Source organism: Tenrec ecaudatus, chromosome 18, assembly GCF_050624435.1.
Source record: "Tenrec ecaudatus isolate mTenEca1 chromosome 18, mTenEca1.hap1, whole genome shotgun sequence".
Classification (NCBI taxonomy): domain Eukaryota; kingdom Metazoa; phylum Chordata; class Mammalia; order Afrosoricida; family Tenrecidae; genus Tenrec; species Tenrec ecaudatus.
The window spans coordinates 58,773,254-58,791,868 of record NC_134547.1 but is presented as its reverse complement, the minus strand read 5'-3'; the positions used below and the strand labels follow the sequence as shown (position 1 = coordinate 58,791,868).

Here is an 18,615-nt window from a genome sequence, read left to right as displayed (position 1 = left end):
CTGTAATCAACAGACAAGACTCCAAACTTTTGAAGCTTGCTATAAAAGACAAATCGGTTACAGAAAGATGTTTTTATTATAAATATCTGGATTTATAAAATTTTGCAACTCTTTGTTAGTATGCTATGGAGAATATACAACAAATGCTGATTGTGTACTCCAGAAAGAATCATTCACATTAAAAAAGGAGTCAACGTGAAGAACGTACCTTATGTTAGACAGAACTTTAGCAAATCCTACCACACACTCATGTATATGGAAAACTTTCTAATTATGTGAACTTAAAACCCAATTCCTTATTATAGGTAAATACCAAAAAAACACAAAACACCCGGATCATTTCAACATGAGGGGGCTTCAGAAAGTTCATGGAAAAATCCATTACAATTTTTCATGGAATTTTGGAAGTCCCTTTGCATATAAACTTTAAATATATATATTGTGAATCGGGGGTGAAGGTTTTGGAGTATATCAGTTTTCCATTCAACAGTTCACACACATTATTTCACCTTGTCACTGTTTGCAATTGCCACAATGTAACATCACTTATACCACCGCTCCCTCCCCTGCGCTGCTACGCTCATTCCTCCTCCTCGTCTAAAATTCCTGAACTTGTCCTCTGGGTAAATGCTGCCTTTTGGTTTGAAATGAGTGATTATACTAAGGAGAGCATTCCTCCCTAATGTGATTATAAACTTACTGTTTGCTGAAAATTGTGCAATGGGAGTGAGTTTAGTTCCAGACATGAAGGGTGGCTTTTAAAGGACATATGCTCAGGGTTCCACCAGTCTCGATGGGAATGGTCTCTCTTTTTAAAAATAAATCATTTGATTGGGGGCACGTATAACTCTTAATCACAATCCATCCATCCATTGTGTCAAGCACATTTGTACATTGTTGCCATCATCATTGTTCTTAAATCATTTTCTTTCTACTTCAGCAGGAATGGTCTTTGATGATTCTGAGTTTTGTTTCACATTTTCCTTCCTACCCTATCTAGGAACTCCCTATTGTGATCCCTTTGTGGGCTAGGCATTGGGCTGTTAACCACAAGGTAAGCAGTTCACACACATCAGCTACTCCGTTGGATGAAGATGATGCTATCTGCTTCCATAAAAATTTATAGCATAGATTTCCAAACTTATTTGGCCTTCTACCTCCTTTTCAGGAAAAAAGATTACTCCATGTTCCCCTGGCAAAAGACTTTTGTACTACAGCCCATCATCTGGGATAAATCGAAGGTATTTGCTTTGCAGCAGCACCCCTCCCCCAAGTCATTCCAGTCTCCCCCAAGGGACAGGTTTGCCCACTTTGGAAAACACCTATTTATAATCTTGAAGTCTAATGTGAAGTCCTACTCTGTGCTAGATAGAGTCACTATGGTTGATGGCAGTGGGTTTGGTTTTTGTTTTGTTCTATCTTGGACTTCCTATTGGGATTCCTTTCAGAGCTGGCTGGCAGGAGGATTATCTAATTCTGGTCTCAGGGTCATGGAGGCCAATAGTGTGGTCTGTTAGTCCATGGAACTAATTATTTCCACTTGTATTTGATTTTCTTTACTTTGTTTTCTTCTGGGTAGAGGCAAATAGTCCTATCTTAGATGGTTGCTCACGAGCTTTGAGGAACACGATTTGGTACACTCTGTCGTGTACCTTGGTGTCTCATTATATCATGGTCCTGAGCCTCGGGCTCTGTGACTCATTCCCTCAAGGTGTTTGGTTATATGCAATGTTTCCAAAACTTTGATCCCGGTATGCCCCACATTAACAGATATATTTGCCATATATAAACTTGTCATAAATGCAACTACTATGTAAATTGAGAACATTTTTATGAAGCGTTCTATTCAGAAAGTCATGTTCAGTGATGCTACTCAATGCTAATATAGGCTGCTATTTAACAGATCTCCCTTTTTATTGAGACTATTCCACTGCCTTCTAAAACCTTTTCATTCGTGCCAGATATTTTAAGCATACTATTTAATTATAATTATTATAATTTAGATTTTCATATTTATTTCCTCTTAAATATTATATTACTATTGATATAGTTGATTAATATGGCTCATCTGGCCATTATTTTTTTTTTCACATTTTATTAGGGACTCATACAACTCTTATCACCATCCATACATATACATACATCAATTGTATAAAGCACATCCATACATTCCCTGCCCCAATCATTCTCAAGGCATTTGCTCTCCACTTAAGCCCCTGTGGCCATTATCTTTTATGTGATATATTATACAGTCTCTATGCCCATTGCTATAGCAGATCTGGTAGCATAGTGGATTACTTGTTGGGCTGTTATTACAAGGTCAGCAGTTCAAAATCACCAGCTGTTCCATGGGAGAAAGAGATGGCTTCCTAGTCTCATAAGGATTTATCGTCTTTATGGGGGTTGGCAGGAGAGGTTGGGGGGAAATGAGGAATTAATGACAGTGACAATGATGAAGAAAATATTCTAAAACTGGTCGTGGTGATGATTGTACAACTTTATCTTGACATGATTGAACTATGATGTGTGGATTATGTCAATTAAGCAGTGTTGGAAACACTCAGGGCTGGTTCTACCCTGTCCTACAGGTCACTATGAGTCGGATTCAACTCGATGGCAGACAAGTGATATTCCTATCTTAGTGGGAGTTCTCTGCTAAAGGACAGGGTTAAGTCCCCACCTTAGGAGAGGGTGTGAACCAAGCTCCCTCTCTTCCTTTCCTAGGGGAGTATGGTTCTGCTGATTCCATCAAAGAGCCTCTGAGTTAGGATCTACCTCAGAAGTAGGGGCACAGAAATCCTAGGATCATCAGAGGAGGCACCAGTAGAGGATGTTAGAAATCTCTGTTTGAAGCAGAAGTACCAGAGGCTGCGGCATGGAGACCATGGGGGCAGAGCAAAAAAACTAGGCTGAGATCAGAGTCCAAGGTAAGGAAACCATGAGGCTTAACAGAGGAGTGGCACCAAGCCTGTGAAACTGTGAGGCACAGCAGCAAGCTGGCTTCCTGGCCCACAGAGAGACTTGGTTGCTGGCAGAGAAGAGGTATTCCTATGGACCAATAAATGATACTGACCTGTTAGCATGCCTAATAAAAAATGCAAAATTAAAAAAAAAAACACTCACTGCCATTGAGTCAATTCTGATTCATAGGGATATGACAGAACAGGGAAGAATTGCACCTGTGGGTCTCTGAGACTTTAACTCTTCACCGGAGAAGAAAGCCTCATCTTCCTCCCTCTTCGCAGCTGGTGGTTTCAAACCGTTGATCTTGTGGTTAGCAGCCCATTGCATAACCCACCACACCGCCAAAGTTTGCCAATGCCCCAAATAAACCACCTTAATTCTGAATATTGTCTGAGATCTGTCTGGCCACTCAAGGAAAGATCAAAGCCAGTAGAAAAGTAGAATTCCTGAGAGAACAATTTGTGTCAGAATAGGGAAAAGAAAAGATGGTGGGTGGAGACATGCCTGCTCCCTTGCCTCAAGGAAATAGTGAAACCAGAAGATGTCAGACATGGGCTCTGCACATTTCTTTCAGAGATCTATCATTATGACTCTGATCTCAATTTCTACTCCTTGAGGGAGAGCTTTTGATTATAACTCAATTATTTTAGCTGCTTTTTTCCTGAAATTCACTTCAGATTTCTAAAGAATGCATTTATACTGCTATTTCTCTTTTCCAGTAAGATAAGGGGTTGGCTCTTGAATAACACACACTCCTTTCCTCCCCTCACCTTCCCACTAAAGTTATCCTTTTTTTTTTAAACATTAAATCAACATTTCAGTGTCTGCACCAGAACTTTGTAAATGCTACAGCTGGCTTATGTAGTGTATTTCACCTACATTTCCTTTAGTGTAAACTTTGCTTGATTAGAACTTATAATGACTTACTTTAGTTTGCCTGCCTGAAAAAGAAAAATCCAAAGCAACAGTAATATCATCGCACATGTTAACTGTACATTCTATTTCTCTCTCAGAATCTATTAGGATTTTTCTCTTTGACTAGTTTCCCTAAAAGGAAATCATTCAGCTTTCTCCCAGGGTACATTAACCTATTTCAAACATTTTTTGAGTTGAGAAATGTAAGTAGGTCAGAGGTCTCACTACTCAAAATGTTGTCTTTCATTATGTGCCCCATTACTTCTCCACCTGTTTTTAGTACAGGCTTACAAGTCCTGTCTTCAGCTATCCTAGAACCTTCATTTATTTCAGGCTCTATCAAGAGTTAAGTTCTCCCAAGGTGGCTGTATTGCATGGGAGAGAAAAATTTGAGAAATGTAACTGCTTCTTTTGAAGACTTCATTCAATCCTTCTGTTTTCAACCCTACTTCAAATTCCACTTCAGAGATACTCAGTGCCTCAAATTCCTGAGCCCTTCCAGTGAGTGTTCTTGGGTACAAAATGACTTGTACTTCTTACCAGTTCCTTCTCCCTTCCAGCAGGTCTAAGTCGCAGCTGACTCATGCCCAGTGAAAATCATACAATTGCTCAATTTTCTACATTTAACTGGAAGTTGTTTTTTGAAAATACTCAATTTTAGTATATTTATACAGCTAAAGAACCTACAGTTGCATTACAAAATCCTTTATATATTTTTATATTAGCAAGTTAATACACTGTAAAGCTTTAATTAATTTTTTAAATTCCATCAAGAGTACACAATGTTGAAATGGATGACAGTAAGAAGAGTGCAACCTAATTAAACCAAAAACTAAAACACAGAAAGGGAGGGGGATGTGTGTATGTGTGTGTCCACGTGTAGGCAGGCATTTTTCTTGTTTTCGTTACATGCAGAAGAGCTAATATCGAATGAGAATATATCTATATTTGTGCAGAGTGATATAGTAGGGTTATAGAGTAGGCAGTGGGAATAAGGGTATATTCTGTTTTAATTAAACTTGTTCACTAAATATTAAAATTCCTGTAGAACTGGAGTGTAGCAAATTACTTGATATAGCTTTGCTACCTGTGGTCTATGTAACTTCCACCAAGTGACTGGGTAGGGCCATGCAAACAGGGTGGATGGATTCTAGTGCAGAGACTGGAGGTTGGGGTGGAGGTTTCATTAGACAGAAGCCAGGAGTGGAGCAGGTTCTTTAGACCCCACAATCCTGTGCAACAAACTTCCTGGGCCCAGGAGACAGCTGTGGCATCAAAGGATTGGTGGCAGAGTGATTGAAGAGCAGCAAACCAAAAGCACCAGAGAGAGTGGTGGCTTTCCCGCCTATGGTGTGAGTAAACCTGAATGCCTTCGGGGAGGAAGTCTGCTTACAGAATGTGCCTCCAGACCAGTGGTTCTCAACCTGTGGTTCACGACTCCTTTGGGGGTTGGTGGTGGTGGTGGTGGTGGTGGTGGTGGTGGTGGTGGTGGTGTGTGTGTGTGTGTGTGTGTGTGTGTGTGTGTGTGTGTGTGTGTGTGAAATGACCCTTCCACAGGGGTTTTCTGATTCCTAACAGTAGCAAAATTACAGTTAGGAATAAGCAAAGAAAATAATTTTTTGGTGGGGGAGTCAACACATGAGGATCTGTATTAAAAGGTCACGGCATTAGCAAGGTTGAGAACCACTGCTCCAGACTAATTTAATTGGGGAGTTAAGTTTGTTGACCCATGGAGCTAGAGATGAACACTTTTAGGTTGGAGGCTTATGGAGTGGAGTGCCCTATGGTCATGTTGCCCAGAGGAACAGAGAAAAGAGAGTCAGGTATAAGAAAATGGAATGTGTGGCTTAGAACCTCCAAAAAAAACTACCACCTTTACCTTAACAACAAAAGAACTACCAGGCTGCCATTCATGAACATTTTGATCAAAGATTACAGAGAAGAATATTGACTAAAGGAAGAGTGGGTGCGTGCATATAAGAATGTAAAAATTTTCATGGAACCTAAACTTTTTGGAGTCATGAAGGTTAGAGGAACCCCCTGAGACCCCTGAACCCCTGAAACTATTGCCCTGAGATAATCTTTAAACCTTAAACTAGAATTATTCCCTGAATTCTCAAAACCAAACAATAGTTTAGCTTAGGTAACTATTAGTAAAGAATGTCTGCTTTGAACATATGTTCTTTGAAGACAGGATCAAATTCACAATAGTAACTTGAAAGAGTGGGCAGGAACTTTATGGAGCAGTATGTTTATGTTAATAGAATAAGAATAGTTCAAAAAAGGAGAGCAAGAATGGTTTTACAACTTGATGAATGTAATCAATGTCACTAAATTATACAAATAGAAACAGTTGAATTGGTCTATGTTTTGCTATCTACAATCTAAACCACAACAAAAAAATTGAAAAAAAATAACTGTAGCCACTAAAATAGTTGACTAAATTGAAACAGTAAATCTAAAATAGAAAACACAAATAAGAAATGTTATTGCTAAGTTATCCAAATATATAACCCATGGGTAAGTACTATATACCAAAGAGTCTCAGGCATATTAGATGACTCACATTAATACCAGCTTGGCAAACACATATGCCACCTGTCCTTTATACTTTGATAATAAAATGAACTGATGATGGGAAAACATATCATGCATATAAGATTTCAAAAGGAATATATTTTATAACAACAGCTTGAGCCAATATCTGCTCTAAGCATATAGAACCATTATACCCCTCAGGAATTTTAAGGGAATAAATAAACTCATCAGACTATCATCCCATTTCTAATAGAGTATTATGGTGAATGTTATAAGCAAATTATTACTATTGCTAATAATACTCAAAAAACGTTCAATTAGCATCAGTATACTACCAGCATACTTCACTTTAGTCTACGTCTTTGATGAAGGAAGTTATCCAGTTGTTTGTTATGTTATGTATCGTTTCCATAGCAAAGGTCTGTGCCTGCTTAATTTAACTAAAGCTGGAGCGCTGAAGCCTGCAGGTCACTACAGGACAGAATGGAACAGCTTCCTTAGGAGCCATTCTATTAGTAGCTCTGCTAAATTACTATGGGGAAAGAGAACCTGAATATACTAGAAACCTAACAGTCCAGGTAGTAAAAAACATCAGATTAAAAGTCTTTAAAATTTAGTTCTTAAAAGTAAAAACATTAACCATATTTTAAAACTTGCCACATGGAAATGGATTTTGGTGTACAAACAATAGAAAGTTTAAGCTACAAACCTCACTGTTCTACAAACCTCACTATTCAAATCTCGTAACTTTTTGGGTAAGACAACAAATAATTTATATCATAAATAAAACATAACTGCACAAGGATGCTTCAAAAATTCACAGGAAAAGTTCGTTATTTTTTTAATTCCATTTTCCAAACTTTTAAAAATACTTCTCATAACATATAAGATTCTTTTTTTGGGTAAGATTCTTTTTTTAACTTTTCACTTCAAAATAATTATAGTCTCATAAGGAGCTGCAAAATTGTGCCTTCTCCCAAATGTAATATACAAAAACTCCAGGGGAGGGAGAGAGAAGAAATGGGGAGCTGATATCTGGGGCTCAAATGGGAAGAGAATTCTTTGAAAATTATGATGGTGGTGTATGTGCAAATGTACATGACACATTGGAGGAATGTATGGATTGTGATAAGAGATGTAAGAGTCCCCTATAAAAGTATGTCAAAAAATATGTATAAAAACTCACTGCTGCCGAGGACAAACGGGTACATAAGCAAATGTGGCAAAGAAAGCTAATGGTGCCCAGCTATCAAAAGAGATAGTTAGTGTCTGGGGTCTTAAAGGCTTAAAGGTAAACAAGCAGCCATCTAGCTCAGAAGCAACAAAGCCCACATGGAAGAAGTACACCAGCCTGTGTGATCACGAGGTGCCAAAGGGATCAGGTATCAGGCATCATCAGAACAAAAAATTTTACCATAGTGAATGAGGCGGGGGGAGTGGAGTGGAGACCCAAAGCCCATTTGTTGGCCACTGGAGATCCCTTTACAGAAGGGTTTCAGGGAGGAGACGAGCCAGTCAGGGTGCGATGTAGCAACGATGAAAAACAGAACTTTCCTCTAGTTCCTAAATGCTTCCTAACCCTCTACTATCATGATACAAATTCTCCCTTGCAAGTCTGGCTAGACCAGAGGATGTACACTGGTACAGATGGGAACTGGAAACACAGGGAATCCAGGGCGGATGATCTCTTCAGGACCAGTGCAGTGGTATGAGTGGCGATACTGGGAGCGTAGAGGGAGGGTGGGTTGGAAAGGAGGAACCGATTACAAGGATCTACATGCTACATGTGATCTCCTTCCTGGGGGGCGGACAACAGAAAAGGGGGTGAAGGGAGACGTCGACAGGGCAAGATATGACAAAATATTAATTTATAAATTATCAAGGGCTCAAGAGGGAGGGGGGAGTGGGGAGAGAGGGGAAAAAATGAGGACCTGATGCCAGGGGCTTAAGTGGAGAGCAAATGTTTTAAGAATGACGAGGGGAATGAATGTACAAATGTGCTTCACACAACTGATGTATGCATGGACTGTGAAAAGAGTTGTATGAGTCCCTAATAAAATGATTAAAAGAAAAATACAATTGAATGATGGATTGTCTTAAGATTTGTAAAAGCACCCAATAAAATGATTTTTAAAAGCTTGTGGGGGGAGGGGAGAAACCAAAAGATAATAGAATATTTTCACAAACTTTGTATATAACTGTAGCACAATATCAAACCAGGAAAATGACACTGGTACAAATCTGTTGCTTATACTTCCGGATCACATTCATTTTTTAACATATTTCTTTAATATGCATTCATTTATGTGTGTATGCGTATGTAGAATTTCATGCAATTGTATTTCACGTCAAGATACAGAACTGTTCCATCGTAACAAAGGAACTCTCGTGCTGCCTTTTTATAGCCGCAGCTTCCCACCCACCTCTATTCCCCAGCAGCTACTAATCTCTTCTCCATCTCAAGATTTTGCTATTTTCAGAATGTTATGTAAAGGGAATCATACAATATGGAAAACCTATGGATATCCAAGCAAGTAAATGTCCAAAAAGTAGTTGACTATATCAACAGTTTGTTCCTTTTCACTGCAGAACCATGTGTTCATTAAGAATAACTGGGTTGTTTCCAGACTCGGATTATTAAAAATAAAGTTGTTATGAGCATTCATGTACAGGTTACTGTGTGAACAAGTGTTCATTTATCTGAGATAAATGCCCAATAGTGCACTTGAAGGGTCATGTGATGAGAGCAAATTTTTAAAAAGAAACTTGAGAAATTATTTTCCAGAATGGCTATACTGTTTTGCCTTCCTGTTAATTATGAGAAATCCTTTTCGATACATTCTCACCAACATTTGATATTATCATTATTTTTTATTTCAGTTATTCTTAAAGGTGTGCCTTGGGAGAAAGGGCAAGGAGGCCAAGATGAATTACTGAAACCGGAACAAAGGCAGAACATGATAGTGGATAATAGAAAAAAAAGTAAAAGGAAATAGAGGAAAGAAATGGGAGGCAAAGGACATACATAGAGGTCTAAAAACAGTTATGTATATATGTAAATACATTTATATATAATGATAGGGGAATAGAGCTATATACATATATTTATTTAAAAAGTATTGTGGCAGCAGATGGACATTTGGCTTCCACTCAAGTACTTCCTCAAGGCAAGAACACTTTGCTCTAATAACCTGACACTCTGTGATGCTCACCTTCCCTGACACCATCGCTGAAGACAAAGTGGGTGCATAAGCAAATGTGGTGAAGAAAGCTGATGATGCCTGGCTATCAAAAGATATAGTGTCTGGAGTCTTTTAAAGACCTGAAGATAAACAAGCAGCCATCTAGCTGAGATGCAACAAAGCCCAATGGAAGAAGCACACCAGCCTGTGTGATCAATGGTGTAAATGGATCAGTTATCAGGCATCAAAGACCCAAAACAAAACCATATCACTTTGAATGAGGGGTAGGGCAGAATAGAGGCCCAAAGTCCATCGATCAGTAGTCAATTGGACATCCCGTCAGAAGGGCCACAAGGAAAAGAAAGCCAGCCAGGGTATAGTAAGCACCAACAAAACACACAACTTTTCCTTTAGTTCTTTAATGCTTTCCCCCTACCCCCCACTATCATGACCCCAACTCTACCTTACAAATCTGGCCAGACCAGAACATGTACATTGGTACAAATAAGAGATCGAAACGCAGGGAATCCAGGGCAGATAAACCCCTCAGGACCAATAAGGGGAGTAGTGAAACTAGGAGGGTAAGGGAAGGGGAGCGGGAAAAAGTAAGGGGGAACTAATCACAATGATCAACATATGGGCCCCTCCCAGGGGGCGGACAACAGAAAAGTGGGTGAAGGGAGACAGCGGTCGGTGTAAGACATGAAAAAAATATGTATAAATTATCAAGGGTTCATGGGGGAGGGAGGGGGAAAACTGAGGAGCTGATACTAAGGGCTCAAGTAGAAAGAAAACGTTTTGAAAAGGATGAGGGCAACATTTGTACAGATGTGCTCCACACAATGGACTTATGTATGGATTGTGATAAGAGCTGTAAGAGCCCCCAATAAGATAAAAAATTTTAAAGTGAAAATAATGATAAAATTCTAAAACATTTGCAGTGTTTACAAGGCAAGATGGTACAATGGAAAGAGAAGTAACAGAATCAAACGACTTGGGTTTATGAAATCTTTCTGCCAATTAGATCATCTGTAAAATGTACCTGATTTGACCATTTCAAAGAACTTTTGTTTTTAATTATAAAATGTTCAGTATAATCTCAACCCTTAAAAGTCATTCATTTTCTTACCTATCATCTAATCTCCTCCTAAGTATATACAAAGAGAGTTAACTAAAATCATGTTAGGCAAATGTTAATACTACTTATTTTGAGGTCAGAGTGAGAGATTTATTGCTTTCTTTTTACTTTTTGTTAGTTGAATCTTAAATAAGCTTGTATTATATTTATAAACACAATACAGTCACTGCTTTTATTTTCAATAAGGAAAACTCCTTGACTATTATCGCAGCCTTCTTTCCCCAAATGGAGAGGTCAGCCTAGGAGAGATTACATCAGACATTCTAGTTTGCGATTTTTCTCTTTAAACTCAGTAGTGCCTAATTGGATACTATTTATCATTAACAGATGTAAGGTGTCCGTAGAACACGCCCTCAAAGTCTCCTACCTTCACAACAGGGTGTCCCCCAGTAGATGCTTTTACTGCCCCTCGGCTACCCTCGGTTTCATAGTGGGCTCGATGATGAGTTTTAGGTTGAACTTCTATTTTCAATTCACATTGTCCAAAATGAGTTGGTAGAGGCCAGTCTAGTGGAGGCAATGAAGATGTGCTATAAACAAAACACAGAGATGCATTTCACCAGGCTATTACTGCCAAGCAGCGATTCGCTTCTTTGTCAATACCAACATTTCTTCCTGTGACCTTTGAAGCAAAGTACAGTGTCACTATGAGTTGGAGTTGACTTGAAATCAAAGTGTTTGGGCTTATTCCACAATAAAACTCCACTTAACTACTTATAACACTGGTTATAACTAGGAGTCCTGGTAGCGTAATGGTTAAGCACTCAGCAGCGTACCAAAACACCCATGGATCAAACCCAATAGCAGCTCTGAGAGAGAAGAGGTTTAGTGATCAGATCCAGTGAAGATTAGGGCCTAGAAAACCCTATAGGACAATTCTATTCTGTTGCATGAGGTCAATCAGGAATTGAAATCAATTTGACAGTACACACCAATAACACTGAATAAAGTGGAAAAGAAAAGTAATTATTTAGTCTGAAGATTAAAATCCATTTTATGCATCATTTTGGTTCTTGTATTTTTTCATAAAGAACAAATTTTCATATTTTGTAAAGCTTTACTATGTGTGCTGAATTACAAAAATTACAATCAAAAGGGGAAAAATTGACCTCTTAAAGCAAACATGCAGGTCTCTGTAGATGTACGAGGGAGTTTCAAATGTTCATAGAAAAATTCCATTACCTTTCAATTCCATTCTTGAAGACCCCCCCCCACCATATACGTTGAAAAACCCTCCCGACTAAGTATCTGACTGTGTATCTTCTCTGATGTGTACCTGTGGTAATGAATCTATAGTACGTTACTCCATTCCCATTACTCCTTTCTCCATTTCTCTGAACTACTGCTTATAGTTAGCAACACAGTGCAATTTAAGGTGAAAATGTAATTGTGAATACAAGGGAGCTTCAAATGTTCATGGGAAAATGTAATTTAAAGAAAATGGAATTTTTCCACAAATTTTTGAAGCCCTTTCATACATGTTCAAAAGTATAAAGCCTATCACTGCCCAAACTCCTTGCTGCACAGTCAATTCAAACTCAAAGCCATCCTAGACAGAGAACTGGTCCACATGATTTGCAAGGATGTAATCTTGACAGAAGCACATTGCCACATCTTCCTCCCAAGGAACAACTTTCGGTTTGAACCCCCAACCACTTAGTTGGCAGCCGATTGTTTTATCCTCTCTGCACCATCAGTGTTCTTTCCTATAACTGTAGCTTCTCTAAATGTCAGCTTTGTGGTACCCCACCTTTTTAAAAATTAATAAGATAATTTATAGAACTTAAGAGATCTAAAAGTGAGGGTGGGGTGGAAAGGGGGAACCGATTACAAGGGTCTACATATAACCTCCTCCCTGGGGGATGGACAACAGAAAAGTGGGTGAAGGGAGACACCAACCAGTTTAAGATATGACAAAATAATAATTTATAAATTATCAAGGGTTCATGAGGAAGGGGAAGCGAGGAGGAAGGGGAGAAAAATAAAGAGCTGATGCCAAGGGCTTAAGTGGAGAGCAAATGTTTGGAGAGTGATGATGGCAACAAATGTACAAATGTGCTTGACCCAATTGATGTATGGACTGTGATAAGAGTTGTATGAGCCCCCCATTAAAATGATTTTTAAAAAAGAGATCTGAAAGTTCATTCTGATAGATTAACACTGACTATATGCAATTAGAAGAGAAACTGGGTCTATAGACCAGTTATTAAAGGAACTAAAGCTAGAATGATATGCATTAAAAGTAACATCTTCTTGTAGATAGGTGAAACGGGACTTTTAAGGTCCTTTCTACCTTTGAAATGCTATCATCTCCACTGTCAATTTTCTAAATCATTCTAATATTTCCTTTAATGTCTGTAGCCTAGCTTTAACCCCTCTTCTATGAAGCTATTAGTGCTTATTAGTCTGAAACACCAATCAACTTCATCAGTTCTTAGCTAGTTCTACACTTGCTTTGTAGGCTTTAGCAAATCCTTCGAGAAGTGAAGATAATTTTCAGAAGCAAAATAATAGATTTAAAGGTATCAAACGTACAACTCAGAGCCCAGAAGTAGCCACTCATTTTAAGATGAAAGCCTTAATAGGCCCCAAACTAAGACCATATGGAAACTTAATATATGATAAAAGCTGCCTTTTCTAATTAAGGTATAGACTAGCTTGATTCTACAAATAGTGCTGTGACAATTGATTATCCATTTGGGGGAAAAATCATATGCTATTTTTCATTCTTTATATAAAAATAAATTTTAGCAGGGGACTCAAAGTTCAAAAAGGAAGCTTATTAAAAACACATTTGAAAGTTTGATATTTGTTTACTTATAATTATTTTTGAGTGGAGCCGGGATAAAGCTTTCATGTAAAACACAAATTTCAAGTGCAGTATGAGACTCAATGAAATTTAAATATAGAAAATTTGAAAATTCCTCTAAAGTAAAAAAAAATAATAAATGTATAAAATCAAAAGACATAAAATAAAATGGTGGCGAGTAACACTTGCCAGAAACATGACTTTTATTCATAATTCATATCATAATTAATCTTTTATAAGCTTTTCTAGATAAGAAAATCCTATCTATAGATTATTCAAAAGGTAATTTATTATCTATAATTCCTCATTTATAATACATTAAAAAAATTATAGCGATAACCTATCTAAAGATATTCTTAAGATTCAACACTAAATAAATATGAAGTATGACAGTTACTTATTTGGAAAAAATTGATACACACACACGAAAGGGTGATGGTAGAGGAAGTAGTCATATTGTATAGATAAGGTAGTAAGAGGCTGCTAATAATCTCTAACTATGAAAAATGACCAGTAGTCAATTCTATTGACTCACCGAAATATAGGGGTGTGGCCAGGCTTTGGTTTGCTCCAGGTGAAAGGTGAAGGGACTGAAAGAAACTGGTCACCAGATGAATCTTTCTTTAAAGGATACTGAGATCCAAGGCCATCATCTATTGAAGTTTCCCGGGATGGTGATAAATTCCCTTGGTCATCTGAACAGAGCTCTAATTTTCCTGGTAGTATGGTAGCTGGATCTTCAGAAGTCTTCCTTGTTTTCAGAGGGATATCAGTCTCTCCACAGTACTGAAATGAAAAAAGTGTAGGGCCAAGGCCTGATCCGCCCTGGACAGAAGTATTGAGCCAGGTCTCTTCTGTTATACTCCCTCTGGGGGAATGACCAGGAGAAGGAACTGGTGAGTGGTGCGGCGAGAGGGAGCCTGCATAACAAACCTCAGCACTGGAGTGCCTCCGTTTCCCACAGGGGGAAGTGGGCCTCGATGAGGGTCCGGAGGCTGGCCTGGGGCTCAGCCAATTCTCATCAGTAACACTAGATCTAGGAGAGTGGCAGGGAGATTGCCTGGGTGACAAGGAGTGTCCAAGTCCATACTGCTGATGCCAGGACTCTTCTCCAGGGCAGCCTCCTGGGGAGCCACCAGGAGAAGTCAAAGGGGAGCCAAGAGTAAACCGAGCAGCCGCGTCATTCAATTCTGAGTCCACGTCATCATAAATGTGTGAAAGGGACTCACAAGAAGAAGCGTCTGAAAACCAGCTCCTAGAAGAGACGCTGCTGGCAGGACTGGGGCTAAGGGAAGACTCCCGGTAGGATGGCTCAAGAGGAAGATAGAGATGATCTCTAGAAGGCCTTTCCAAATATTCCCTTTCTGGGTCATTTATGTGTACGTCATCTTCATGAGCATCTATTTCTTGGTGACAATTAGGAGAGATGGATGTGATCTGAATACTAGGACATTCAAAGGGCTTGGGACCACCTAATGGGCTGTATTTACATTCAGGTATCTCAGAAGTTCCTTCATAGTTTTTGTGACCTTGGAGCTGAAACGATGGTGACAAAACAGAAGAGTGAGGCGGTAATCCATGATGTGGTAAGCAATGTGGTGAGTTTAAAGTAGATGAAGGTGGATCTACATTAAAGATGTAAATGGATTCACAATCATCTGGCTCAAGATCTATGGGGAGAAAGCAAAAAATAAATAAATAAAAACCAGCAAAACTAGAAATTAAAAAATTTAGCTGTATAAATTACTAGATGAGAAAATAAAATATTTAATTATCTGAAAGAAAAAAGCAAGACACATAAAATATACATGAGGTCCACAAAGAGTTAGTAATATGCTTCTTAAAATTTACTTGATTATTTCTGCAGATTATCATATTTACATATGTAATTAATATGCAGTTATTTTTACCTTTGTATATTTTCTAAAAAATTAATAAAATACTGTAACCTGAAAATATTTATAAAAGAAATAATCATATCTATACTTCTAAAACATGATCATTTAATTATACAATGGGGATCTTCCAAAGGTTCATGGAAAGATAGAATTAAGAGAAAATGAACTTTTTTCACATTCTTTTTAAAACCTTCTTATAGAATGATATAATCATATGCCAGAAGCCCTGGTGACACAGTTAAAGCCTTTGGCTGCTGTCCATAAAAAGGTTTGAACCCACCAAACCCCCCACCAAAGAAAGATGTGGCAGTCTGCTTCTATGTGAATTTACAGCCCAGGAAACCCTGTGGGGATAGTGCTATCCTGTCCTATAGGGTCTCAAGTTTGAATATATCCAGTGGCAATATCATGTAAATTTATCCTCACCTGGGATCCTGGCAGGTCAAAGCAGAATAAAAGGATAAATTGTAGTCTTTAAAATATTATTTTTCAGTTATATATTATAATAAAATAAACAAAAACTATGGGCTCAAATGCAATAAAAACCAGTCCACCTCTGTGTTTAACTATGAAAGCTAGAATAAGGTACATTTAACCTCCCTAGGCCTCAATTTCCTGACAGTAAAATTCAGAACTCCATTTTCAGGGAAATTTTATAAATAACAGTTGACAGCTCTTTTTACCTCAGAAGTCATACTATCAAGAACTCCTATCTTTAGTCAGAACAGACCAGGTCACAAAAGTCACATGATCTATCTGACCCTTTATCTAAACTAGAAAGTAACACCATCAGGGATTTTAACTTATGATTGATAATTAAAGTAACCCATATCAAACTCAATGCCATCAAGTCCATTCCAACTCAAGGCAACCCTATAGGGCAGGTGAACTGCCTTTGTCAGTTTCCATAAAAGGAGGATTTTTTTTTTAATTCACCTAATGCAGGAGTACTCAACATAAAAAATAAAAACAGTCTGCCCAATAACTGCCGAGGGTGACTGCTGCAATCAGGGCATTTTGAAACTTCCCCTTTAGAAAGGGCTGATGACTGTTTTCACAGAGGCAGAAGTTAAAAGTACTAAGTCCTAGTACAAGGTGCTGAGGGTACACCTTCACTTTTCCCCAGGAGTTCATCATCAGGAAATGAAAGATAAACTTGATATGTAGGAGAGCGAGAAGCCTAAACCTGTTGCTTCTGCTCAGATGGCACTGCTTCATTACAGTCACACCATGAAGAACAATGCACACTCTTCAGGCTCTTGGTGCTGTAGTCATTAGCCAGAGAGAATGCTTTAATTTAACAATGTCCATGTGTCCTACACTTTAAGGTGTTTCGTGGTTAGTAAATACAGTCATCGCAGAGTTTACATGCACTGAGCCTAGACCTAAATCACACCCTAGCTGTGCAAAGTTGGACAAGTGCTTGAACCTGTCTGCATCCCTCAGTTTTCTGCTCTAGAAAAATGGTAAGAGGTATCTATTACTTACCATCCAGGATCATGTAAGACAAGCAACCTAACACAATGACTAATATTTCAACTAACTTTTGAAAGTTAAGATGTACATGATATTTTATATTTTATATCTTTTTGACTCTGAAATGTTTCCTAATGAACCAAAACACCTCTTAAAGAACATCACTCTCACTCCTTTACTCAGTGAAATCAGAAAAACAGGAAACCTGAACTCCAAGAAGAAAAGGAAAGGAGGGGGAAGTCGGGAGGTAGGGGAAAAGGAGGAGCTGATACTAAGGGCTCAAGTAGAAAGCAAATATTTTGAGAATGATGATGGCAACAAATGTATACATGTGCTTGACACACAATCGATTGTGTTAAGAGTTGTATGAGCTCCCAATAAAATTATTTTTTTAAGATGAAAATGAGTATTTGGCTGAGACAAAAAGCCCTTTAAAAATGAAAAACAAAAGAAGGAGGATGGGAAGAAATGGGTTACTACTAATAGATACTGGGATTCCTTTTGGAAGTGATAAAAATGTTCTAAAATTGACTGTGGCAGTGGTCACACAATTCCATGGATACACTAAAAAACCCACACTTTAAAAGGGTGAACAGTATCGGATCTCAATTGTATCTCAATAAAGCTTGTATTAAAGTAAAATATATAAGGATCAGAATGTTAAAACAAATCTCATTTGCAATAGCAACAAAGCAAAACAAGTGTCACAAGAAGGGTACAAAACTGACAAATAAAAATGTAAAACACTACTCATAGAGATGAATAACAGTTAAGAGGGCAGTTCTCCTAAACTGATCTACAATTTTCAATGTAATCTCAAAGAAACAAGCTTTTATTACATTAGACAAACTGACACTAAAATTCATATGGGAAAACACGCATGCAAAACAAGAAGACACACATGCAAGAATAGCCAGGAAAACTACAAAGACAGACTAGCCCTTACAGGCATTAAAACATATCATGAAGTTTCCAGAATGAAAACAATGAGCTATTTGGTGCACAGATCAACACATAGATCAATGGAATAAGACCCCCCAAACAGGCCTAAGTACATACAGAAATTGCATATATTGATAAAGGTGGCATCTCAATCACTATGGTAAAGATGAACTCTTTAATAAATGATGCTGGGACCAGTGGGTGGCCATTTGGAAAAAGATAAAAGTAGAGTCATGTCCCACACTATATACAAAAATGAGCTCAGAGAGATTAGGAGCCTAAACATTTGTCTTGGAAAAGGTACAGCCAAAATTATCCTTAGAGGCAATATGATAAAATGTGTCTCTCACGCTTTGGACAAGTTGTCAGTAAAGACCATTCCCTGTAGAAGGGCATTATGCTTGGTACAGAAGGAGGGGCACAAAAAAGACGCAGGTCCTTCCTTGCCAAGGTGGACGGACAGAGTGGCTGCAATAATGGGCTCAGACACAAGAACAATTTAGAGGATGGTGATGGTGCTGCACCAGGCAGTGTTTTGTTTTGTTGCACATAGGGGCAATATGAACCAGAATCAACTCGATGGCACCTCACAAAAACAACATGAAAAAAGTCATAAATTTCACTATAAATATAAAGTTACAAATTAAGAGAAAAAAAAATTAAGAGAAAACATATGCTACAGGTCACAGATTACAGTCTAATCTCCTTAAATATAAAGAATTGTTAAAAATTGAGGGACAAAAAACAATTTGA

The 18,615-nt window shown here is 38.1% G+C and overlaps 1 protein-coding gene across 3 annotated transcripts in view; it reads right to left on the bottom strand.

The window, feature by feature from the left end:
• Nucleotides 1-18,615, bottom strand: part of NFATC3 (nuclear factor of activated T cells 3) — a 94,082-nt gene that overhangs the window by 42,755 nt on the left and 32,712 nt on the right. For all 3 annotated transcript variants that reach the window (XM_075536174.1, XM_075536173.1, XM_075536172.1), the window contains exons 2-3: nucleotides 14,082-15,216; nucleotides 11,105-11,267 (exon numbers count right to left, since the gene is read on the bottom strand). In XM_075536174.1, the coding sequence (XP_075392289.1) occupies nucleotides 11,105-11,267; nucleotides 14,082-15,216 (1,298 nt within the window). The remainder of the gene's footprint in view (nucleotides 1-11,104; nucleotides 11,268-14,081; nucleotides 15,217-18,615) is intronic.